Genomic DNA, 27,196 nt, shown 5'->3' on the forward strand with positions numbered 1-27,196 from the left:
ACTTCTACAGCATCAAGTACTTCCACAGCACTGTGTAGTACTACGATACCGTGTACTTCAGTACGATGTGTAAATGGTGCAAACGGGGGTCGTCTGCCTTTAACAAAGTTTTACACAAACAGAAAAACACAGTGTCCATTCCCGTCCAATCAGATCAGTGCGAAGGTGAGGTCGGCCCCGCCCACGAACCGGCAGTGGACGTTCTCCAGGAAGGGCAGCTGCGATTGGAGGAGGTCCACTGAGGTCATGGAGACGTCTTTGCACGTGGACACGTCCAGCGTTTTCAGCCTCTTGCAGTGTTGCATCAGAGCAGACAGGGACCTGAGGGAAAGCATTTCATTGGTTGATTTGTACAAAACCAGGTGGCAAGGTTTTCTCGTCGATAAAAAAAAAGGCTTCTAAATCCCAACATCTTTCTGAAAACCCCATGTTTCTGTTTCAGTGGGGCTCAACCTTTTTCCCATCCAAAATATGTAGTTCCAGGGACCCCCCAGAAGCCAATATTTGAGTAAAAATGTTTCGCTTTGAAATATATATTAAAAGATTTGCACCACATTTTCACGACTTTAAAAAAATAGCAGACCTACAAGCTCGTAGCTCTATGAGCTTGTAGATCTGCTATTTTTCAATAGCTAAAGCATAACATAATGCTAACATCAAAAGGGGTTCCCGCCCAGAATGGGTTTGTATTACCTTCGTAAACACTGTGATAAATATCGATTGATAAAGTAGGGCTTGTACTGTTTCTACGATCATGTGAATGAGACGATGTATGATGATAAGAGCGCCCCTCGATTCACACGGGTGTGATTATTTTAGTCTATGTGCAAAATGTGTGTGTGTGCGCGTGCGTACGTGGCTTGTTTGTGCTTCCGTCCGTAGGTATGTGCGTGCGTGCGTGCCTGCATGGCTGCGTGCGTGGGTGCATCGGTGTGTGCATCTGTGCGTGCATACGTGCGTGCATGCGTTAATACGTGCACGCGTGCGTGCATGCGTGTGTGCATAACTCACCTATCGGTGACATTACAACCGGCCAGGTTGAGGTGTTGCAGTCGGCACAGGAGTGGAGCAGCGCGGATGAGCCCGTGGTCGCTGATCCCAGAGCAGTGGCTGAGCGACAGGCTGGTCAGACACGGACAGTGAGCCGCCACAGACTCCAGGCCCGCGTCACTGATCTCAGGCAGCAGGGACAGAGACACACGCTGGAGCTCTGGGAAACGCAGCACCTGCACGGCACGCATGGGGGAGCCACGGTTAGAGTTCAGAATCGTACATTAATAAAACTCACAGAAACTATAATTTATGCTTAACACATTCAGACCGTACAACGTAACTAATCTAACCGACTGATTTAAGACGACGTGTGTACACGCCCTAGCGCTTTTTAATTGATATCAAACGAAAAAAAAAAAAAAATCTGATTTAGTTCTCTTATTTTTTGGGTTGGCCTATATCCTCCATTAGAGATCATATTAATGCAAACTAAACTAAACATACTCAACCCTGCACAATGCACACATTCTAAATAATATTCCTCCGAAATATTGTACTGAGCAAATGGACTGTCTTTATTGTCTCCACAATCATATTATCTTCTTTGTCATATACACTTGTACAGAACATTAATAATTATACTCGAGTTGGAAGCATTTAAGACCCATTTTAACCCTCAATGGCTTCCTTTCTGAAAAATAACGTCATTGTGAAAAGATTCACGCGTTTTAGATATTGCTATTTACAATGAGATGCGGACGGGAGCTGGTGGTAAATAAATGGTAAATGGTGCATTTATATAGCGCCTTTATCCAAGGCGCTTTACATAGATTGTGCATTACATTCACCCATTCATACACCGGAAACCATGCAAGGTACCAACCAGCACATCGGGAGCAATTTGGGGTTCAGAGTCTTGCCCAAGGACACTTCGACATGTAGACAGGAGGAGGAGCCGGGATTCGAACCGCCGACCCATGGATCATTGGACGACCTGCTCTACCTCCTGAGCCACAGTCGCAAGTGGTGCCACTTGGACGTAACGTAGGACTACAAAATGACGTCGGACTTAAACACCAAATTGTCACATCACAGACAGTTTTACAAGTAAAAAGGGTGGGTGAAATTAGTTTGTGTGTATATAGTTCCCACCTCACCTGTCTGATGGAGCTGTCGGTGAGTTTGGAGCAGGCAGACAGGTCCAGTTCCTGCAGCCTGGACAGAGCCAGCACGGACGCCTGCCGTGAAGCAACATGACCGGATTTTAATCATACATTTATCATATTACCTATTATTAACCCATTTTTGTTTTAAAGCATTATGTTATACTTTAGCTATTGAAAAATAGCAGATCTACAAGCTCATAGCGCGGCACTCAGTGCCGCGCAATGAACTTGTAGGTCTGCTATTTTTGAAAAATCGTGAAATCTTTCGCGAATGTTTTCACTCAAATCGTTGCTTACGGCCGGGGGCGTCCTTCGAACAACATATTTTCAGATGGGGGGGGGGGGGGGGGGGGGGGGGGGGGGGCGCGGCCAAATACATATAATTCTGGGGGTCCTTGACATGAAATATTGAGCACCACTGACATAGAAACATGGGGTATTTCAGAAAACTGTCAAGATTCAGAAGGCTTTTTATTTATTTATTTCGATGTCAGGTCTAAAATGGGTAAATTACTAATTATATTTAACCCATTCTGACCGGGCACCCATTTTGGTGTCAGCATCATGTTATGCTTTAGCTATTGAAAAATAGCAGATCTACAAGCTCATATCGCGCCACCGAGTGGCGCGATACGAGCTTGTAGGTCTGCTATTTTTGAAAAATCGAAGACACTTTTAGAATCTGATCTCAGGTCAGAATGGGTTAATAATGAAACTGTCAGGATGTAATAGACATTTTTAGAATCTGATCTCAGGTCAGAATGGGATAAGGAGGCCCACCTGCTCCTGCTGCCTGAACAGGCCCAGGTCCTGCTGCGTCACCGGCCTGGGACGGTCCTGGAACGGAAGGCTGGGCGGCCGGAAGAAACCCATGTTGCCAAAGGTCCGCGTGAAGCTGGGGCCTTTATCCTCCTGCACAGACTATAGAGACACAAGTAAGACGCGCAAACGCGGGAAGCGAACGCAGCTCGTAAATGGCAATAACAACAATTAGAATAAATTACATACTTTTTTAAGGTTTTCTTTTTAAAGTTCTCTTTTTTGTGTTTTTTTAAGATTTAATTTTTAAGTTAAGTTTTTTGAAGTGTTTTTAAAGTTTTTTTTTAAGTTAAGTTTTTTGTGTTTTATAAAGATTTTATTTTTAAGTTTTTTTGAAGTTAAGTGTTTTAAAAAAAATGTAAGTTAAGTTTTTTCTTTTTCATTTTAAGTAAAAAAAAAATTTAAGTTAAGTTTTTTTTAAGTTAAGTTGTGTGTGTGTGTGTGTGTGTGTGTGTGTGTGTTTTGTGAGATACAGCTGCGCCCTCTGGTGGCGGGCGGGTGGTGTAACAGCGGGACAGACAGACACACACACGGACACACAGACATGATCTGCAGGGTCTCATAGTTAGTGCTCACAGTCCACCACACAGTGGAGTTATATAGAAGAACTGGGGCCTTTATCCTCCTGCACAGACTAGAGTAGAGACACCAGTCCACCACACAGTGGAGTTATATAGAAGAACTGGGGCCTTTATCCTCCTGCACAGACTAGAGTAGAGACACCAGTCCACCACACAGTGGAGTTATATAGAAGAGCTGGGGCCTTTATCCTCCTGTACAGACTAGAGTAGAGACACCAGTCCACCACACAGTGGAGTTATATAGAAGAACTGGGGCCTTTATCCTCCTGTACAGACTAGAGTAGAGACACCAGTCCACCACACAGTGGAGTTATATAGAAGAGCTGGGGCCTTTATCCTCCTGCATAGACTAGAGTAGAGACACCAGTCCACCACACAGTGGAGTTATATAGAAGAACTGGGGCCTTTATCCTCCTGCACAGACTAGAGTAGAGACACCAGTCCACCACACAGTGGAGTTATATAGAAGAGCTGGGGCCTTTATCCTCCTGCATAGACTAGAGTAGAGACACCAGTTCACCACACAGTGGAGTTATATAGAAGAACTGGGGCCTTTATCCTCCTGTACAGACTAGAGTAGAGACACCAGTCCACCACACAGTGGAGTTATATAGAAGAACTGGGGCCTTTATCCTCCTGTACAGACTAGAGTAGAGACACCAGTCCACCACACAGTGGAGTTATATAGAAGAACTGGGGCCTTTATCCTCCTGTATAGACTAGAGTAGAGACACCAGTTCACCACACAGTGGAGTTATATAGAAGAACTGGGGCCTTTATCCTCCTGTACAGACTAGAGTAGAGACACCAGTCCACCACACAGTGGAGTTATATAGAAGAACTGGGGCCTTTATCCTCCTGTACAGACTAGAGTAGAGACACCAGTCCACCACACAGTGGAGTTATATAGAAGAACTGGGGCCTTTATCCTCCTGTACAGACTAGAGTAGAGACACCAGTCCACCACACAGTGGAGTTATATAGAAGAACTGGGGCCTTTATCCTCCTGCACAGACTAGAGTAGAGACACCAGTCCACCACACAGTGGAGTTATATAGAAGAACTGGGGCCTTTATCCTCCTGCACAGACTAGAGTAGAGACACCAGTCCATCACACAGTGGAGTTATATAGAAGAACTGGGGCCTTTATCCTCCTGCACAGACTAGAGTAGAGACACCAGTCCACCACACAGTGGAGTTATATAGAAGAACTGGGGCCTTTATCCTCCTGTACAGACTAGAGTAGAGACACCAGTCCACCACACAGTGGAGTTATATAGAAGAACTGGGGCCTTTATCCTCCTGTACAGACTAGAGTAGAGACACCAGTCCACCACACAGTGGAGTTATATAGAAGAACTGGGGCCTTTATCCTCCTGTACAGACTAGAGTAGAGACACCAGTCCACCACACAGTGGAGTTATATAGAAGAACTGGGGCCTTTATCCTCCTGTACAGACTAGAGTAGAGACACCAGTCCACCACACAGTGGAGTTATATAGAAGAACTGGGGCCTTTATCCTCCTGTACAGACTAGAGTAGAGACACCAGTCCACCACACAGTGGAGTTATATAGAAGAACTGGGGCCTTTATCCTCCTGCACAGACTAGAGTAGAGACACCAGTCCACCACACAGTGGAGTTATATAGAAGAACTGGGGCCTTTATCCTCCTGTATAGACTAGAGTAGAGACACCAGTCCACCACACAGTGGAGTTATATAGAAGAACTGGGGCCTTTATCCTCCTGTACAGACTAGAGTAGAGACACCAGTCCACCACACAGTGGAGTTATATAGAAGAACTGGGGCCTTTATCCTCCTGTACAGACTAGAGTAGAGACACCAGTCCACCACACAGTGGAGTTATATAGAAGAACTGGGGCCTTTATCCTCCTGTACAGACTAGAGTAGAGACACCAGTCCACCACACAGTGGAGTTATATAGAAGAACTGGGGCCTTTATCCTCCTGTACAGACTAGAGTAGAGACACCAGTCCACCACACAGTGGAGTTATATAGAAGAACTGGGGCCTTTATCCTCCTGCACAGACTAGAGTAGAGACACCAGTCCACCACACAGTGGAGTTATATAGAAGAACTGGGGCCTTTATCCTCCTGCACAGACTAGAGTAGAGACACCAGTCCACCACACAGTGGAGTTATATAGAAGAACTGGGGCCTTTATCCTCCTGTACAGACTAGAGTAGAGACACCAGTCCACCACACAGTGGAGTTATATAGAAGAACTGGGGCCTTTATCCTCCTGTATAGACTAGAGTAGAGACACCAGTCCACCACACAGTGGAGTTATATAGAAGAACTGGGGCCTTTATCCTCCTGCACAGACTAGAGTAGAGACACCAGTTCACCACACAGTGGAGTTATATAGAAGAACTGGGGCCTTTATCCTCCTGTACAGACTAGAGTAGAGACACCAGTTCACCACACAGTGGAGTTATATAGAAGAACTGGGGCCTTTATCCTCCTGTATAGACTAGAGTAGAGACACCAGTCCACCACACAGTGGAGTTATATAGAAGAACTGGGGCCTTTATCCTCCTGTATAGACTAGAGTAGAGACACCAGTCCACCACACAGTGGAGTTATATAGAAGAACTGGGGCCTTTATCCTCCTGTACAGACTAGAGTAGAGACACCAGTCCATCACACAGTGGAGTTATACAGAAGAACTGGGGCCTTTATCCTCCTGTACAGACTAGAGTAGAGACACCAGTCCACCACACAGTGGAGTTATATAGAAGAACTGGGGCCTTTATCCTCCTGTACAGACTAGAGTAGAGACACCAGTCCACCACACAGTGGAGTTATATAGAAGAACTGGGGCCTTTATCCTCCTGTATAGACTAGAGTAGAGACACCAGTCCACCACACAGTGGAGTTATATAGAAGAACTGGGGCCTTTATCCTCCTGTATAGACTAGAGTAGAGACACCAGTCCATCACACAGTGGAGTTATATAGAAGAACTGGGGCCTTTATCCTCCTGTACAGACTAGAGTAGAGACACCAGTCCACCACACAGTGGAGTTATATAGAAGAACTGGGGCCTTTATCCTCCTGTATAGACTAGAGTAGAGACACCAGTCCATCACACAGTGGAGTTATATAGAAGAACTGGGGCCTTTATCCTCCTGTACAGACTAGAGTAGAATTTACAATTTAGGCATTTAGCAGACGCTCTTAATCCAGAGCGACTTACATTTAAGCAAGAACAAAAGCATGGGAATACATCACATAAAAGCATTTATCATGAGACATGCGTAAGCTAAGAGAGTAACAGTGGAATATCTATATAATGAAACTATACATACACTATACATATAAACTATACATATTTACTACTATGCTATACATATGTACTATGGCGTGCTATGACTATATACAATACAATTATAGTGCGGTCTACATAACATAACATGCTATAAGTCTGTGTCAAATGCTATCTAAGTCAACACAAATGCTATCTAAGGCAGAGACACCAGTCCACCACACAGTGGAGTTATATAGAAGAACTGGGGCCTTTATCCTCCTGTATAGACTAGAGTAGAGACACCAGTCCACCACACAGTGGAGTTACTGTATATACAGTAGAAGAAAGCCATGTTCCAAAAGGTCTGCGTGAAACTATTACAATATTACTTCTGCGTTGCTTTCGGAACTCGCCCTGGCAGGCTCGTTCCTGCAGCATCGCAGGCATGCACTAACCCATTCTGACCTGAGATCAGATTCATACGAGGTTTCCGCCGGACACACACTGGTCTGATGAACCCATTCTGACCTGAGATCAGATTCTAAAAATGTCAGTCGTTCTTCGATTTTTTTCAAAAATAGCAGACCTACAAGCTCGTATCGCGCCACTCGGTGGCGCGATATGAGCTTGTAGATCTGCTATTTTTCAATAGCTAAAGCACGACATGATGCCAACACCAAAATGGGTGCCCGGTCAGAATGGGTTAATGACAGTTACACTTAAAACCAAGAAAATCGCTGAAAAAATATGTTTTTTTAATGACAGATGTAGTCACTACGACTGAGGCCGATTCTACAAAATTTGTCTTCTAAATCCTGACAGTTTTCTGAATAACCCATGTTTCTATGTTAGTCGTTCTCAAACATTTTCATGGGACCCCCCCCTAAAGCAAAGATTTGAATTAAAAATGTTATATTAAAAAGTATATATTAACCCATTTTTACCTGAGATCAGATTCTAAAAATGTCTTCTACATCCTGACCGTTTTCTGAAAAAGCTATGTTTCTATGTCAGTCGTTCTTCGATGTTTTCAAAAATAGCAGACCTACAAGCTCGTAGCGCGCCACTCAGTGGCGCGCTATGAGCTTGTAGATCTGCTATTTTTCAATAGCTATAAGCATAACATAATGCTAACACCAAAAGGGGTTCCCGCCCCCAAAATGGGACATTTGAGACACGGCCAAAGCATTTCCGGGAGTCCCTGGGTTAAGTGAAGTGTACTTTCCACCACTGTTGTCCTCACCGTGTTCTGGGGGGGTTGGCAGGTGGCAGCAGGCTCCGTCATGCCCAGCAGACCCCAGTCCGTGATCTCCGCACACCGGCCGAGGCGCAGCACCGTCAGGCCTCGCAGGTAGGTGGCGATGGCCTGCACGGACAGGTCGGTCAGGTAGACGCACGAGCTCAGGTCCAGCTCGCGAAGAGAACCGCCCAGAAGCTGGGCGAGAGACACCACCAATGCATCCTGGAGACAGACAGAGAGAGAGAGAGAGAGAGAGAGAGAGAGGCCGATGAGACGCTTGTAGATTGAATATCTGAACCGGTGAGTCTCTTTGAGAGGTGGTGAAATTTGATCGTTCCCTGGGACCCAAACTATAAAATAGCAGATCTACAAGATCACAACGCACCCGCGATATGACACATTGTGAGCTTGTAGATCAGCAATTTCTTAAACGTGTTTGTTTGTATATTTTTATGGAATGTGTATATTTTCTTTTTTTAAATGTTACAAATGTTTGTTTATGTTTTCATTCATTTTTTTTACTCATGTATGAAGTTGGGTCCAGACCCTGTATTTGGGAAACACTGCTGTAGATTATGGCTGAAAATTGGGAGTGAGTCTGCAGTTCGGACCAGCAATGGCTGAGTTTGTTCCGCACGCACGCACGCACGCACGCACGCACGCACGCACGCACGCACGCACGCACGCACGCACGCACGCACGCAGACAGACAGACAGACAGACAGACAGACAGACAGACAGACAGACAGACAGACAGACCCTGATATAGGTGCAGCTCCTGAAGCTGATGCTGGTCAGCTGTGCCCGGCCTGTGAGGGGCTGCAGCGACAGGCCTTTGAGCAGCTCCGTGCCGCTGATGTGGAGACACTCCGACACGTCCAGGCTCTTCAGGGACGACAGGCACGCCAGCTCAGCCATGCCTGGGAAGGGAGCGGGTTTCAGTGTTATAACAACCCATATCACACACGCCAGCTCAGCCATGCCTGGGAAGGGAGCGGGTTCCAGTGTTACAACAACCCATATCACACACGCCAGCTCAGCCATACCTGGGAAGGGAGCGGGTTCCAGTGTTACAACAACCCATATCACACACGCCAGCTCAGCCATGCCTGGGAAGGGAGCGGGTTCCAGTGTTACAACAACCCATATCACACACGCCAGCTCAGCCATGCCTGGGAAGGGAGCGGGTTCCAGTGTTATAACAACCCATATCACACACGCCAGCTCAGCCATGCCTGGGAAGGGAGCGGGTTCCAGTGTTACAACAACCCATATCACACACGCCAGCTCAGCCATGCCTGGGAAGGGAGCGGGTTCCAGTGTTACAACAACCCATATCACACACGCCAGCTCAGCCATGCCTGGGAAGGGAGCGGGTTCCAGTGTTACAACAACCCATATCACACACGCCAGCTCAGCCATGCCTGGGAAGGGAGCGGGTTCCAGTGTTACAACAACCCATATCACACACGCCAGCTCAGCCATGCCTGGGAAGGGAGCGGGTTCCAGTGTTGTTCCAGTGTTGCACTGAGGGTTCAATGGGGAGGCACTGGGGAGGCACTGGGGAGACACTGGGGAGGCACTGGGGAGGCACTGGGGAGGCACTGGGGAGGCACTCAGGGGGACACTGGGGAGGCACTGAGGGGACACTGGGGAGGCACTGGGGAGACACTGGGGAGGCACTGGGGAGGCACTGGGGAGGCACTGGGGAGGCACTGGGGAGGCACTCAGGGGGACACTGGGGAGGCACTGAGGGGACACTGGGGAGGCACTGGGGAGACACTGGGGAGGCACTGGGGAGGCACTGGGGAGGCACTGGGGAGGCACTCAGGGGGACACTGGGAGGCACTCAGGGGGACACTGGGAGGCACTGGGGACACACTGGGGAGGCACTTTGGAGACACTGGGGAGGCACTCGGGGAGACACTGGGGAGGCACTGGGCAGACACTGGGGAGGTACTGGGGAGAAACTGCAGCCACTGGGGAGACATTGAGGAGGCACTCAGGGGGACACTGGGGAGGCACTCAGGGGGACACTGGGGAGGCACTCAGGGGGACACTGGGGAGGCACTGGGGAGGTACTCAGGGGGACACTGGGGAGGAACTCAGTGGGACACTGGGGAGACACTGGGGAGGCACTCAGGGGGACACTGGGGGGACACTGGGGAGGCACTCAGGGGGACACTGGGGAGGTACTGGGCAGACACTGGGGAGGCACTGGGCAGACACTGGGCAGACACTGCAGGGCAGACACTGGGGTGGCACTTGGGGAGGCACTGGGGAGATACTGGACATTTCATATCTCACACACACCATGATTCACTAGCCCCCTTTTGACAGCTTGGCATGGCGTGATTTATTTCAAGCATGGCACAGCGCCATGCCAACAACATTGTGCAGGAAACCCTGCTAACGTTAAAACGTTCGCTCTGAAAGAATATATATTCAAGGATTTGGGCCACATTTTCACGATATTTAAAAAATAGCAGACCTACAGTACAAGTTCATAGCGCGGCACTCGGTGCCGCGCTATGAGCTTGTAAGATCTGCTATTTTTCAATAGCTAAAGTTTAATGATTAAAACAACCAAAAGGGGTTCCCGCCCAAAATGGGTTAAATCTAACCCTGGGCAGGTTCAGCAAAGTTTGCGAGGCTGTAGCACTACAACTGGGAAATGCCAACTACAGTCAGATGAGGCTAAACAGCAGACACGTTACCCTCCCAGAGCGCACCCTGATGAGGCTAAACAGCAGACACGTTACCCTCCCAGAGTGCACCCTGATGAGGCTAAACAGCAGACACGTTACCCTCCCAGAGTGCACCCTGATGAGGCTAAACAGCAGACACGTTACCCTCCTAGAGTGCACCCTGATGAGGCTAAACAGCAGACACGTTACCCTCCCAGAGTGCACCCTGATGAGGCTAAACAGCAGACACGTTACCCTCCCAGAGTGCACCCTGATGAGGCTAAACAGCAGACACGTTACCCTCCTAGAGTGCACCCTGATGAGGCTAAACAGCAGACACGTTACCCTCCTAGAGTGCACCCTGATGAGGCTAAACAGCAGACACGTTACCCTCCCAGAGTGCACCCTGATGAGGCTAAACAGACACGTTACCCTCCTAGAGTGCACCCTGATGAGGCTAAACAGCAGACACGTTACCCTCCCAGAGTGCACCCTGATGAGGCTAAACAGCAGACACGTTACCCTCCCAGAGTGCACCCTGATGAGGCTAAACAGCAGACACGTTACCCTCCCAGAGTGCACCCTGATGAGGCTAAACAGCAGACACGTTACCCTCCCAGAGCGCACCCTGATGAGGCTAAACAGCAGACACGTTACCCTCCCAGAGTGCACCCTGATGAGGCTAAACAGCAGACACGTTACCCTCCCAGAGTGCACCCTGATGAGGCTAAACAGCAGACACGTTACCCTCCTAGAGTGCACCCTGATGAGGCTAAACAGCAGACACGTTACCCTCCTAGAGTGCACCCTGATGAGGCTAAACAGCAGACACGTTACCCTCCCAGAGTGCACCCTGATGAGGCTAAACAGCAGACACGTTACCCTCCCAGAGTGCACCCTGATGAGGCTAAACAGCAGACACGTTACCCTCCCAGAGCGCACCCTGATGAGGCTAAACAGCAGACACGTTACCCTCCCAGAGTGCACCCTGATGAGGCTAAACAGCAGACACGTTACCCTCCCAGAGCGCACCCTGATGAGGCTAAACAGCAGACACGTTACCCTCCCAGAGTGCACCCTGATGAGGCTAAACAGCAGACACGTTACCCTCCCAGAGTGCACCCTGATGAGGCTAAACAGCAGACACGTTACCCTCCTAGAGTGCACCCTGATGAGGCTAAACAGCAGACACGTTACCCTCCCAGAGTGCACCCTGATGAGGCTAAACAGCAGACACGTTACCCTCCCAGAGTGCACCCTGATGAGGCTAAACAGCAGACACGTTACCCTCCCAGAGTGCACCCTGATGAGGCTAAACAGCAGACACGTTACCCTCCCAGAGTGCACCCAGATGAGGCTAAACAGCAGACACGTTACCCTCCCAGAGTGCACCCTGATGAGGCTAAACAGCAGACACGTTACCCTCCCAGAGTGCACCCTGATGAGGCTAAACAGCAGACACGTTACCCTCCTAGAGTGCACCCTGATGAGGCTAAACAGCAGACACGTTACCCTCCCAGAGTGCACCCTGATGAGGCTAAACAGCAGACACGTTACCCTCCCAGAGTGCACCCTGGGCAACACCTACGCTGTAAAGACTATCCTTTGTTTGGGCGGAAGTTGCGGGATTTTAGTGGAAGTATCGCCCTAAGGAAATGACGTTGATGCTTTACAAATCAGTTTACATTCTCCGCGAATGAAACAAAGTGTTGTGATTGATTTGGTCTGGAAAATATCGCATCCGGGGGAAATACATCTGACGGATGTTTCCCAGAGGATACGTCCGCCAATAGCTTCTCTGCCTTACGTTGTGACCAGGCTTTTCTTGTTTGACTGAAAACCACACCACTCACAACCCAGCTATGCAAACTGAGAACTGGGAAAACAAAAGAAACAAAAGAAATGTTTGTTTTGTGGTGATCTTGATCGTGTTAATGATTTACGTTTGCTCAGATCATTTGAAAAGAAAAGTAAACATGCCTTTGAAGAAGAGTAACATGTGTATTTAAGTTCAATCATTGCAACCAATAATGGAATGTGAACTGAAGACGGATGTCAAAGATTTAAGTTGAAAATGTTCTCCTGGTATTGAAGAGAGTTTAAGTTGATTTTCCTGGTGTATACAAAGTTTGAGTTTAAAGTCTGTTGAATGAGTTGTTTGAAGAGACAATTTATTTGAATTGCGTTTTGTATATTGTGAAAAGAAGAGAGAGAAAACAAATAGAAAAAAAAGTGTGTTTAGGGGATAAGAAAAGAGAAATGTGTGAAAAAGAAAATATAACCAATGTGAGATCAAGTGGGAGTGTTGAGATTTATGATCTGAATTGTATAATTCATTCATAATTCATTTTATTATTGATGAACTCTTATTGTGAAGTAGCAAACCCCAGACCGGAAACGCTTGTTAAGCTGCTCAGATTGGGGGTCAATTAGAGTAATGTTATTTCCATAGACATACAAATCAGAAAAAGTATAAAACTATGGCACTCCATCTTTAATATAATATCAGGTATATCGCAGGTTCTGGACAACCGTCTGTCGACTCCTGCCTCTGCACCGAGCCCTTAATGCTGCCGCGCAACCCTGACAGAGTCGTGTTAACCCATTGTGGAGCGGGAACCCCTTTTGGTGTTTTTAACCCATTCTGACCTGAGATCAGATTCATACGAGGTTTCCACTGGACACACACTGGTCTGATGAACCCATTCTGACCTGAGATCAGATTCTAAAAATGTCAGTCGCTCTTCGATTTTTCAAAAAATAGCAGACCTACAAGCTCGTATCGCGCCACTCGGTGGCGCGATATGAGCTTGTAGATCTGCTATTTTTCAATAGCTAAAGCATAACATGATGCTGACACCAAAATGGGTGCCCGGTCAGAATGGGTTAAGCATTACGTTATACTTTAGCTATTCAAAAATAGCAGACCTACAAGCTCATAGCGCGCCACCGAGTGCCGCGCTATGAGCTTGTAGGTCTGCTATTTTTGAAAAATCGTGAACATGTGGTGCAAATCTTTCAATATTATATTCTTTCAGAGTGAATGTTTTTACTCAAATCGTTGCTTCTGGGGGGGTCCCTGGAACAACATATTTTCAGATGGGTTTCGGCAGCCAATTATATTCTTTGGGGGTCCCTCCTTGACATGAAAATGTTTGAGAACGACCGACATAGAAACATGAGGTTTATCAGAAAACTGTCAGGATTTAGAAGACATTTAGTAGAATCGTCCTCAGGTCTAAACGGGTTAAGGAAAAGGATCGGACCTTTTTCGGTGAGCCTCCAGTCTCGGGCCATGTTGAGGTGTCGGAGTCTCTTCAGCGTGCGCGCCACGGCCAGCAGGGCTCTGCTGGTCAGCTCCGTACAGCCGCTGAGGTCCAGCCTCTGCAGGCCCGGCTGGTGCTTCACCAGAACCTCCACCGAGTAGTCGGTCAACTCCTTACAGCCGCGCAGACACAGCTCCTCCAGGACCAGGCCCTGCACCTGAGAGAGATACAGTACATTATCCCATTCTGAACGGGCACCCATTTTGGTGTCAGCATCATGTTATTGAAAAATAGCAGACCTACAAGCTCATATCGCGCCACCGAGTGGCGCGATACGAGCTTGTAGGTCTGCTATTTTTGAAAAATCGAAGAGCGACTGACATTTCTAGAATCTGATCTCAGGTCAGAATGGGTTCATCGGACCAGTGTGTGTCCAGTGGAAACCTCGTATATGAATCTGATCTGATCTCAGGTCAGAATGGGTTATACAACAGTGTTGTTTTTGGCAGCACATTTTGTTTTAGTCATAGTCTCTTGAATAGTTTTCATCTAGTTTTAGTCACATTTTAGTCACCCGGAATGTTTCAGTGTTTAGTCTAGTTTTAGTCGACTAAATATCATAACATTTCGGTCAACTAAAATGTATTTTGGCGGGCCTTGATGCCGTTGTAATTTACACTTCTACACTGCGTCTATTTTCAGCATGCAACCAAGTGTAAAATGACTTTTCTTTTACTTATACTGGATCTCTTGTCCACTTCAGTCCCTTCATTTTAGTTTAGTTTTTATTTGTTTGACGAAATTGTCAGTATATTTAGTCTTAGTTTTAGTCACCATAGCTTAGATTTCATTTAGTTTTCGTCAGTGAACTCACCTGGGCCACGGTGCGCAGGGACTCGGGGGTGGGTGTGGAGGTGGGCGGGGGGACTCACCTGGGCCACGGTGCGCAGGGACTCGGGGGTGGGTGTGGAGGGGGGCAGACTCACCTGGGCCACGGTGCGCAGGGACTCGGGGGTGGGTGTGGAGGGGGGCAGACTCACCTGGGCCACGGTGCGCAGGGACTCGGGGGTGGGTGTGGAGGGGGGCGGACTCACCTGGGCCACGGTGCGCAGGGACTCGGGGGTGGGTGTGGAGGGGGGCAGACTCACCTGGGCCACGGTGCGCAGGGACTCGGGGGTGGGTGTGGAGGGGGGCAGACTCACCTGGGCCACGGTGCGCAGGGACTCGGGGGTGGGTGTGGAGGGGGGCAGACTCACCTGGGCCACGGTGCGCAGGGACTCGGGGGTGGGTGTGGAGGGGGGCAGACTCACCTGGGCCACGGTGCGCAGGGACTCGGGGGTGGGTGTGGAGGGGGGCAGACTCACCTGGGCCACGGTGCGCAGGGACTCGGGGTGGGTGTGGAGGGGGGCAGACTCACCTGGGCCACGGTGCGCAGGGACTCGGGGGTGATGGAGGTCCGGCTCAGGTCCAGGCCCACCAGGGTGCTCCTCTGCTGCGCCAGCAGGCCGCGCAGGTTCCTGAGCGACAGCAGCGCCGACGAGTCCAGGTCGTGGTCGGCGCCGCCCGCCGGGCGGCCTCGGTACGGGTCGAACTGGAAGGCCACGTGGCAGCCGGCCAGCGAGAGGCGGCGCAGGCGCGGCGTGCAGCCCGTCAGCCGGTTGAAGGTCAGGTCGGAGAGGTAGCGGAGGTCGCTGAGGTTCAGCTCCTCCAGGTCGCACAGCGCCGAGCGCACCTACATACACACAGAGACACACTGAGGTTCAGCTCCTCCAGGTCGCACAGAGCAGAGCGCACCTATACAGATAGATAGATAAATAGATAGATAGATAGACAGACAGACAGACAGACAGACAGACAGACAGACAGACAGACAGACAGACGGACAGACGGACAGACGGACAGACGGACAGACGGACGGACGGACGGACGGACGGACGGACGGACGGACGGACGGACGGACGGACGGACGGACGGACGGACGGACAGACAGACAGACAGACAGACAGACAGACAGACAGACAGATAGACAGACAGACAGACAGACAGACAGACAGACAGACAGACAGATAGATAGGTCAGGTCGGAGAGGTAGCGGAGGTCGCTGAGGTTCAGCTCCTCCAGGTCGCACAGAGCCCAGCGCACCTATATACACACAACCAGGTGGAGTATATTTATTATATATTTTTTAATATATATTTTTAACCCACGATTTTGTAACCCATTTTTCACCCCTGTGTCAATCATCTAATGTGATCCTGGGCTCTACACACCCTCCGCCAACCTAGTCCCCATATATGGGGGGACAAGGGGAGAGCAACCTAGTCCCCATATATGGGGGACAAGGGGAGAGCAACGGACTTGAACTCATGCTTCCTTCATGCCTGAGTGTCTGACAGGGGGGAGTTTCCCTGGTTGGACGCGTGGAAGGAACACGTTATTCCAACCAGTTCCTTTCCCCTCCATCAGGCGCCCCGGCTGGCCAGGGGGAGGCAGTTTAGAGACCAGGATTACTGCATGTTTTTTGTGAGGGTACCTACCCTATAGGGGACACAGGGAGAACATGCAAACTCCACACAGAAAGGCCCTTTCGCCAACCCCGCCTTCGGGTATGGGCACTGATGACGCGGAGGAGGAATATTTATTATATTATATATTATATTTAGTATATTACTCCAGGTTGCACAGAGCCGTGCGCACCTATACACACAACCAGGTGGTGGAACGTCTTACTGAGTATATTTAGTCAAGTACTGCACTTTTACAATTCTGAGGTATACTCCTTTTTGAGTGGCGTTAGCGCCGTCTATGCCCTTCTATGTTCCCTTCTTTTTCCTCCGTCTAATTTTGAACCCGTTCCATAATTGGTTCAGAACCCTAGAACCTAAATTTGGTTCGGAACGGCAACCAAACAATACTTGTTTTCTTGCCCTGAACTGGGAACCAAATTGGGCGTGCCACTATTCTACAGGTTGGAAGATGCATTATGCAATATACAGTAAACAATGGCAAAAGTACAACGTAAAAGAAAAGAAAGGGAAACTGGAACTGCCGTTGACGATTGAATTTCCCCTGTGAAATGGTCACTTTGTCATTGACACATTGCTCGGCCAGGCCTGGAATCTGACCTGGGGTCAGTAACTGACTCCTGTTCCCCATCAGGGCAGGCAGGCTATAGGGGACTCCTGTTCCCCATCAGGGCAGGCAGGCTCTCTAACCCATTCTGACCTGAGATCAGATTCTAGAAATGTCATAGCAGACCTACAAGCTCGTATCGCGCCACTCGGTGGCGCGATACGAGCTTGTAGATCTGCTATTTTTCAATAGCTAAAGCATAACATGATGCCAACACCAAAATGGGTGCCCGGTCAGAATGGGTTAATGCATGTCACTCCCCCATCTCTCTCCCCCATTTCCTGTCAGCCTAATGTCTGTCCCTCTATAAAAAATATAAAAATGGCGAAAAGACACAACCACAAGCGAGGAGGTGGCGGCGATGCCTCTAGCCTAGAGGTCTAGCGGTGCTCAGCGTACCTGCTGCCTCTGCTCCTCTCGGGACAGGAAGGCTCCGGACATGAAGAGGCTGTCCAGGCCCGTGAGGTCCAGCCTGCGCAGGGAGCTGAGGCAGGGCAGCACGGCCAGGAGAGAGGCCTCCGTGAGGCTGCTGCCCGGGAGGGACAGACCGGTCAGCCTGGGGCCCAGACACACTGCCACCTAGAGGGGACACACAACGAGGAGGGAGAGGGTGGTCAGTCTGGGGCCCAGACACACCGCCACCTAGAGGGGGACACACAACGAGGAGGGAGAGGGTGGTCAGCCTGGGGCCCAGACACACTGCCACCTAGAGGGGGACACACAACGAGGAGGGAGAGGGTGGTCAGCCTGGGACCCAGACACACCGCCACCTAGAGGGGACACACAACGAGGAGGGAGAGGGTGGTCAGCCTGGGACCCAGACACACAGCCACCTAGAGGGGGACACACAACGAGGAGGGAGAGGGTGGTCAGTCTGGGACCCAGACACACCGCCACCTAGAGGGAGAGGGCGGTCAGCCTGGGACCCAGACACACCGCCACCTAGAGGGGGACAGACAACGAAGAGGGAGAGGGCGGTCAGCCTGGGACCCAGACACACCGCCACCTAGAGGGGGACACACAACGAGGAGGGAGAGGGGGCGGTCAGCCTGGGGCCCAGACACACTGCCACCTAGAGGGGGACACACAACGAGGAGGGACAGACCGGTCAGCCTGGGGCCCAGACACACTGCCACCTAGAGGGGGACACACAACGAGGAGGGACAGACCGGTCAGCCTGGGGCCCAGACACACTGCCACCTAGAGGGGACACACAACGAGGAGGGAGAGGGCGGTCAGCCTGGGGCCCAGACACACTGCCACCTAGAGGGGACACACAACGAGGAGGGAGAGGGTGGTCAGTCTGGGGCCCAGACACACCGCCACCTAGAGGGGGACACACAACGAGGAGGGAGAGGGCGGTCAGCCTGGGGCCCAGACACACCGCCACCTAGAGGGGGACACACAACGAGGAGGGAGAGGGCGGTCAGTCTGAGGCCCAGACACACCGCCACCTAGAGGGGGACACACAACGAGGAGGGAGAGGGGGCGGTCAGCCTGGGACCCAGACACACAGCCACCTAGAGGGGGACACACAACGAGGAGGGAGAGGGTGGTCAGTCTGGGACCCAGACACACCGCCACCTAGAGGGGACACACAACGAGGAGGGAGAGGGTGGTCAGCCTGGGACCCAGACACACCGCCACCTAGAGAGGACACACAACGAGCAGGGAGAGGGTGGTCAGCCTGGGACCCAGACACACCGCCACCTAGAGGGGACACACAACGAGGAGGGAGAGGGTGGTCAGCCTGGGACCCAGACACACCGCCACCTAGAGGGGGACACACAACGAGGAGGGAGAGGGTGGTCAGCCTGGGACCCAGACACACAGCCACCTAGAGAGGACACACAACGAGGAGGGAGAGGGCGGTCAGCCTGGGACCCAGACACACTGCCACCTAGAGGGAGAGGGTGGTCAGCCTGGGACCCAGACACACCGCCACCTAGAGGGAGAGGGTGGTCAGCCTGGGACCCAGACACACCGCCACCTAGAGGGGACAGACAACGAGGAGGGAGAGGGCGGTCAGCCTGGGACCCAGACACACCGCCACCTAGAGGGGACAGACAACGAGGAGGGAGAGGGCGGTCAGCCTGGGACCCAGACACACTGCCACCTAGAGGGAGAGGGCGGTCAGCCTGGGACCCAGACACACCGCCACCTAGAGGGGACAGACAACGAGGAGGGAGAGGGCGGTCAGCCTGGGACCCAGACACACCGCCACCTAGAGGGGACAGACAACGAGGAGGGAGAGGGCGGTCAGCCTGGGACCCAGACACACTGCCACCTAGAGGGAGAGGGCGGTCAGCCTGGGACCCAGACACACAGCCACCTAGAGGGGGACAGACAACGAGGAGGGAGAGGGCGATCAGCCTGGGACCCAGACACACTGCCACCTAGAGGGGGACACACAACGAGGAGGGAGAGGCCCGTCAGCCTGGGACCCAGACACACTGCCACCTAGAGGGGGACACACAACGAGGAGGGAGAGGGCGGTCAGTCTGGGACCCAGACACACTGCCACCTAGAGGGGACACACAACGAGGAGGGAGAGGGCGGTCAGCCTGGGACCCAGACACACCGCCACCTAGAGGAGGACACACAACGAGGAGGGAGAGGGCGGTCAGTCTGGGACCCAGACACACCGCCACCTAGTAGTAGTTTATTTATTTTGGTCATTAAAATAAATCAATACAGTCACTGCCTGCTTTTTTTTTGCAAAAGAAACATTGACCAAAAAGGTGTAGGCTGAAGCCTATAAGCTTATAGTGCCTACCCTTCTAACAGATAAATGGCTTTCACTTCACAGGTAAAATAATACAACAAAGCAAACAACAGAAGGGAAAAAAACAAGAAAACAAACAAACAACAAATAAATAACATAAAACAAAAACAAAGACAGACAGGACAATACAGTTAACAGGAACAAGACAAAAAAAGAACAAAAACAACAAAACAAAACACAAAACGAGAAAACAAAACATCATATCAATGTTCTATAAATTATGTATCTACTATTTTTGATCTATACAATTGTTTTAATTTATTTATATAAAACCCAGACCCAGACACACCGCCACCTAGAGGGGGAGAGAGGTATTACAGTTGGTCCCTGGCCATGCAGTAACTTTTAATAGTTCTTACTGTATGGTGTGTGTGTGTGTGTGTGTGTGTGTGTGTGTGTGTGTGTGTGTGTGTGTGTGTGTGTGTGTGTGTGTGTGTGATATGAAATGTGTGCTTACCATAATCACAGTAATCCTTAATCATATTCCATCATATTCAAACAAAATCACTGTATTTTATTAGATATTATATTGATATTATAACTATTTTCTCCAGCGGTGGTGTGTGCATGAACCCCCCACCACTATTGTGTGGGGTGGGTCTATGATGGACCCGCCACGCACAATAGTGGTGGTCCCCAGGTTGCTCTTAGTCAGGATGGTGGTCCCTGGGTCAATAGTGGTGGTCCCCAGGTTGCTCTTAGTCAGGATGGTGGTCCCTGGGTCAATAGTGGTGGTCCCCAGGTTGCTCTTAGTCAGGATGGTGGTCCCTGGGTCAATAGTGGTGGTCCCCAGGTTGCTCTTAGTCAGGATGGTGGTCCCTGGGTCAATAGTGGTGGTCCCCAGGTTGCTCTTAGTCAGGATGGTGGTCCCTGGGTCAATAGTGGTGGTCCCCAGGTTGCTCTTAGTCAGGATGGTGGTCCCTGGGTCAATAGTGGTGGTCCCCAGGTTGCTCTTAGTCAGGATGGTGGTCCCTGGGTCAATAGTGGTGGTCCCCAGGTTGCTCTTAGTCAGGATGGTGGTCCCTGACCCTGGGTCAATAGTGGTGGTCCCCAGGTTGCTCTTAGTCAGGATGGTGGTCCCTGACCCTGGGTCAATAGTGGTGGTCCCCAGGTTGCTCTTAGTCAGGATGGTGGTCCCTGGGTCAATAGTGGTGGTCCCCAGGTTGCTCTTAGTCAGGATGGTGGTCCCTGGGTCAATAGTGGTGGTCCCCAGGTTGCTCTCAGTCAGGATGGTGGTCCCTGGGTCAATAGTGGTGGTCCCCAGGTTGCTCTTAGTCAGGATGGTGGTCCCTGGGTCAATAGTGGTGGTCCCCAGTTTGCTCTTAGTCAGGATGGTGGTCCCTGGGTCAAAATCAGTTCAAAACCCCTGACCTAAGTGGACACACAACCAGGGGTCATCCCCATGCTGGCTTGTGGTGGACATTTCTTGTCAAAATATTTGTTTTTGCCACAGACATGGGTGAACAATAATATGTGACCAGATTTGACTCAGAGCCTGCCATCGCGCAAATTCCATCTTTTCACCAGAGGAGTGAGTTAATTTTGCAGACTCTTCACATACTAGAGCATGTCTGAAATAAGTGTCAGAGCTGAAATAGACATGTAAATATGAAATAAACGCTTAAACATGTAGCTAGGTGTAATGTTGGAGACCACAGAAGTGAACCTTTCAAGCCTGTTTTCTCAACTCGCTGTTTTCTTTAAGCCATATCTCCAAAACTGGTGGGTCAAACTGAACAACCACTATGTCAATTTGAAGCTATGATTCCCTACTTTCATATGACAGTCAAATTTGGTCACATATTACAAACACAAGAGCTAGCCCTGAATGACCACCATGACAGGTCTGTAACTCTGTCTCTGAGAGTACCAAATTGACCCTTATGGGTCCATTTTGGTTCCATTAGTTAAGGGGATCCTTGCAACTAAAACATTTGAGAAGCACAGTACGGCCCATAGCACTTACCCTAACCCCTTACATAGCATTTCTGTTGGCTTAGATAGCATTTGACACAGACTTATAGCATGTTATGTAGACAGCACTATAATTGTATTGTATATAGTCATAGCACGCCACACATATGTATAGCATAGTAGTAAATATGTATAGTTTATATGTATAGTGTATGTATAGTTTCATTATATAGATATTCCACTGTTACTTTCTTAGCTTACGCATGTTTCTTGATAAATGCTTTTATGTGATGTATTCCCATGCTTTTGTTCTTGCTTAAATGTAAGTCACTCTGGATTAAGAGCGTCTGCTAAATGCCTAAATTGTAAATTGTAAATTGTATGTGTCATAGATAGTGTCGTAGTAAATCAGTGTCGCCGCAGAGTGCAAAACACGCGAGTCATTTAGTTCTGCAACTTCTCCACTATGTCACTCCCTGACATGTTAGTCTAGTTTTTGTTTGACGACATTGTCCAACATAGTTTTAGTCAACATACTGTAGGTTCGATTTTATTTCGTTTTCGTCAGTGAAAAAAGGTAGTCGACTGACATGTTTCATCATAGTGTTAGTCGACGAAATTAACACTGCACGCACCCACACGCGCGTAACACGCACACGCACACACACACACACACACACACACACACACACACACACTCACACACACACCACAGCGTACTAATACTAACTTTATATTTACAGTATATAATATACTAGTAAACACAATAGAGACAGTATTGTTGAAGAGCCCTGTAACATTCACCTTTAGGCTACAATGATTGTGACTAGGTTAGACTTTGACTCCGTCTCCCAGGGTAACCGTGCATATTATGCAAATACAGTTCAAATCAACTTCATGGCTGCTATTCTTACTTCCTTGTGTTCGTGCTATAGGCAAACACCTTATGTATACATTGACGTTGTTCGCTGCTTATTATATCAAGAATATATTAAGACATATCTGACTCGACCTGTTTTCCTTGTTTCTTTCCTCCGCTATTGTTTAACCCATTTGGGGGCGGTTAACGCCCTTTTGGTGTTTTAAGCATTATGTTATACTTTATACTTTGAAAATTAGCAGATCTACAAGCTTTGGGGTTGTAGATTTTGTTTGGGAACCTGACATGACATCATCATACCTGGAAGTTATGCGGGAACGCCCACTGAGTGGCAAAAAACTACTTTCTAAGCCTCGACAGCCCCATACATCCAAACAGAAAAGTCCTGTCTGATTGTATTAAACAATGTTAAATTCACCAACATTGCAGCTGAACGAAAAGCTTGAATTATCCTCTTTCTATCTGCAAAGTTTTTGTTTAATGAAAATCCAACCATAGAAATGTTATGAGCTATACTTTCTGTCAAGAAATGTCCTGCATTTGATAATTTTATAAAGTGTCAAGAGTTTGGAAGTGCTTGTTTTCAGTAACGCAACATTTTGCTGCCTCCTGCATTGTGTGACATTTAGAAACTGGTGGTACGGCAGGACGGTTGAGTGATTTCCAACGAGCGCTTCCAAACGCCAACACTCCATCCATGCTGCTCAATGTTTTGCCACTCAGTCTAGATGAGGGGGGGGGGGCGTGACCTGGCTCTATTGGCTACCTGGTGCAGCAGGCTCCTGGACAGGCTGGACGCGTCCAGGTGGCTGATGGTCAGACTGCAGCGAGGCCTTCCACTCAGACCGGCCACGAAGTCCAGCGACGCCGCTGACGCCGGGAAGCTGTACGTCACGTTCTTCTAAAAAACACACGCACGCGGACACACACACACACACACACACACACACACACACACACACACACACACACACACACACACACACACACACACACACACACACACACACACACGGACACACACGGACACACACACACACACACACACGTGCATTCAGCAAGAAAAGATGGGTTTGATTGGTCCACTGACTGAACACACTTTATTGAAAATTAACTCAAAGGGGTAAAGAATAAAACATCAAACACAATAATGCCTGGAGGCTCGTTTCTATTGTGGTTCTTTGACGGGGGGGGGGGGGGGGGGGGGGGGTCTTAAAATATTAAAGTTGCACATTAAAATTAAAACCACGTTTAACCACGAAACAATAAAACAGGGGGGGGGGGGGGGCAGAAACAGAGGGAAAGTGAGACGGAGAGCATTACTGCTTCAATGTTGGTGTTGAAGCCAAAATGCTCTACCTTCTTAAAGTGATAGAATGCCCCAGATTAGAACCAATAGTAAAGGATCGATAAGAAATCAGATCAATAAGGCGATTTAAATCGATAAGAACTTACAAATTAACCCGTTCAGGGCGGGGAAACCCCATTTGGTGTTATACTTTAGCTATTGAAAAATAGCAGATCTACGAGCTCGTAGGTCTGCTATTTTTGAAAAATCCGTGAAAATGTGTCGCAAATCTTTTGAATGTATATATTCGTTCAGAGCGAACGTTTTTAACTCAAGTCTTTCCTTCTGCATGGGAGGGTCCCTGGAACAACATATTTTCAGATGGGGGTCCGCGGCCAAATACATATAATTTTCGGGGTCCTTTTTATATTTTATATTTTTTGTCCCACGATTTTGTAACCCATTTTCCACCCCTGTGTCAATTATCTAATATGATCCTGGGCTCTACACACCCTCCACCAACCTGGGGAGAGCAACGGACTTAACTCATGCTTCCTTCATGCCTGAGTGTCCAAGTTGCTCCTTTACAACCTGACAGGGGGGAGTTTCCCTGGTTGGATGTAGCGCATGGAAGGAACACGTTATTCCAACCAGTTCCTTTCCCCTCCATCAGGCGCCCCGGCTGGCCAGGGGGAGGCAGTTTAATTCTTTAATTTTCGGGGTCCTTGACATGAAATAGTTTGAGAATCACTGAAACGTGGGGGTTTTTTTTCAGAAAACTGTCAGGATTTAGAAGGCATTTGTAGAATCGTCCTTCTCAGTACCTGAAAGATGGGATCCAGACTAGCATAGTACCACCACCGGCTGACCAGAGAGGCTTCCCTTCTGTCGGAAGCACGCAGGAAACCCAGTATGCAAACGATGATCTACACACAGGAGACACACAAACCACTGTTAGATGATAGATTGATTGATCGATTGATTCTTTATTGCAGATTCAGGGGAATCCATATCACAGTACAGAACAGCAACACAACAGAGAGCAAGTATAAGTACGTTAACCCATTCTGACCTGAGATCAGATTCTAAAAATGTCTATTACATCCTGACAGTTTCATTATTACCCCATTCTGACCTGAAGATCAGATTCTAAAAGTGTCTTCGATTTTTCAAAAAATAGCAGACCTACAAGCTCATATCGCGCCACTCGGTGGCGCGATATGAGCTTGTAGATCTGCTATTTTTCAATAGCTAAAGCATAACATGATGCCGACAACAAAATGGGTGCCCGTTCAGAATGGGTTAATTTACTCAAGTGCTGCACTTATAGACGAATCTCCCGCTTCTATAATCCTATAACAAAGCATTGGAATGGACAAAAAAACCATGTTAAATCAGAGCATTGAATGCTCTCAGTAGCCGTCTACTGAGTTGACCCACCAACTAAGATCTCATTAGCTGCATTCTGTGCGTTGATCACGGCTACTGTTTTGTCGCGTTTTGTCAACTGACTTATGTGGCTGGATGGATGTAGGGAAAGCCAGTCTGAAAAGGTGGGTTTTGAGTGGGTTATTTGAGCATGGCCATTTTACAATACTTTATACTTCTAGTACACCACTACATCTCAGAGGCTCTCAAGTACTTTAGATAGATTGTATTACTCCACACAACAATTACAAGTTTGTACTGTACATTTAGGTTATTATTACAAAACATATACCGGTATAGGCACATTAAGCCATTCTGAACGGGAACCCATTTTGGTGTTAGCATCATGTTATGCTTTAGCTGTTGAAAAATAGCAGATCTACAAGCTCATAGCGCGCCACCGAGTGGCGTGATACGAGCTTGTAGGTCTGTTATTTTTGAAAAATCGAAGAACGACTTCTATCGATTTTTTCTAATCTGATCTCAGGTCAGAATGGGTTAATCAGACCAGTGTGTGTCCAGTGGAAACCTCGTATGAATCTGATCTCAGGTCAGAATGGGTTATGCAACTAAGCCGAACCTTTTCTCCTATACTCAAATGCGCAATAAAATTATCTATAGCCCAACTACTGTTGTAGAAATACAACAATAATCTCTCCATTATAATTTATACAGATCTAGATTACATGATGATGTTGACACAGCCCAACGCCCAAGTAGCCAACAGTACGTGCTGCTGACCACATGGGCATATTGGGCATATTGGGCAGTGGGCACAGTTCATTCATTCATTTATATAGGCCTATACAGGCTACATTTATTTGTTTAAATAGGGGCCAAATACATATAACATTTTGTACTGACATCTAAGGCCTAATATTCCAACAAGTAGCCTACTTGAAATGTACTGTAATTCAAACTGTTAATACATACATTATAGGCCTACAACTCAATACAAAAAAAACCTGTTAACTATGAGTGGACGACCCAATAAAGCACTTGTTTATACAAGAGGGGTCGGTCCACCTTGTTCAATTCATCATAACATTTAGTGACATAGCAATATACACCTCTATATTTGCATGTATGGACCTGCATGTATCCTGTATAATAACATAGGGTAGTATAGCTACTACGGACGGTAATAACAGGGTAATACATAATAAATATCACCTCAAGCGGCAGCTCCGGTGTTTGACTTCCATCATCTTCTTCTTCTTCTTCATCCTCATCATCCTCACTGCCACTCATCATCTTATTGTTTTCAAGCTCATTCATTCATTCATTGCAGATCGTCCTGTCATGTCGTTCATCATAAACCATCATAATTCTCTCATGGTCAGCTGATCGTCTATGCTTCTCCGTACGACGGTGTTATGTTTACGATTGAAAATCCGGCTTGAATCCTCTTCCTCATCCTCCTGTTCTTCTTCTTCTTTCGTTTTTTTAATAAGGCGCGTACGCGCACGGGCGCCCTCTACTGACGGCACGTGGTATTGATTGATTGAAATATTTATTAACAGTTTGCAGAATTTACAGTAGGCTACATTTTAAGCACAAACTCAATACAAAGACTGTTAACTGTGAGTGGACGACCCGATTAAGCATTACACTTGTTTACAACAGGGTCCACATTGTTCAATTCATCAAAACATTTAGAGACATACAAACATTTAGAGACATACAAATAGACATTTCGATGTAGCTAAAGAACAGAACAGGAATTCATCATATAGGAAGCAAAAA

General features: G+C 48.5%; 2 protein-coding genes across 2 annotated transcripts in view; one reads left to right on the plus strand and one right to left on the minus strand.

Moving 5' to 3' along the window:
- On the minus strand, nt 1-26,796 carry fbxl9 (F-box and leucine rich repeat protein). Its single transcript, XM_083762566.1, has 12 exons — nt 26,624-26,796; nt 24,847-24,948; nt 23,501-23,635; nt 17,555-17,734; nt 15,441-15,755; nt 14,024-14,240; nt 8,830-8,990; nt 8,074-8,292; nt 2,940-3,080; nt 2,151-2,231; nt 1,012-1,226; nt 1-321 (listed from the first exon to the last, which is right to left on the minus strand). Exons 1-12 carry the CDS (start codon nt 26,726-26,728, stop codon nt 150-152), a joined length of 2,043 nt encoding a protein of 680 aa, XP_083618692.1. The 5' UTR covers nt 26,729-26,796; the 3' UTR covers nt 1-149.
- The window catches only part of dyrk4 (dual-specificity tyrosine-(Y)-phosphorylation regulated kinase 4), a 413,072-nt gene that overhangs the window by 282,804 nt on the left and 103,072 nt on the right, over nt 1-27,196 (plus strand). The gene's annotated exons all lie outside the window — the stretch shown is intronic.

The sequence above is a fragment of the Protomyctophum parallelum genome, assembly GCF_964188405.1.
Source record: "Protomyctophum parallelum genome assembly, chromosome: 4".
In the NCBI taxonomy this organism is placed as follows: domain Eukaryota; kingdom Metazoa; phylum Chordata; class Actinopteri; order Myctophiformes; family Myctophidae; genus Protomyctophum; species Protomyctophum parallelum.

Bases quoted from the DNA above. Each gene is read 5' to 3' on its own strand.
- fbxl9 (XM_083762566.1), bottom strand. From the start codon at position 26,728: ATGAATGAGCTTGAAAACAATAAGATGATGAGTGGCAGTGAGGATGAT. The intron at 15,756-17,554 runs GTACGCTGAGCA...GTGTGTATGTAG, and splicing joins GAGAGGAGCAGAGGCAGCAG to GTGCGCTCGGCGCTGTGCGA. The intron at 1,227-2,150 runs GTGAGGTGGGAA...CGTGCCGTGCAG, and splicing joins CCGACAGCTCCATCAGACAG to GTGCTGCGTTTCCCAGAGCT.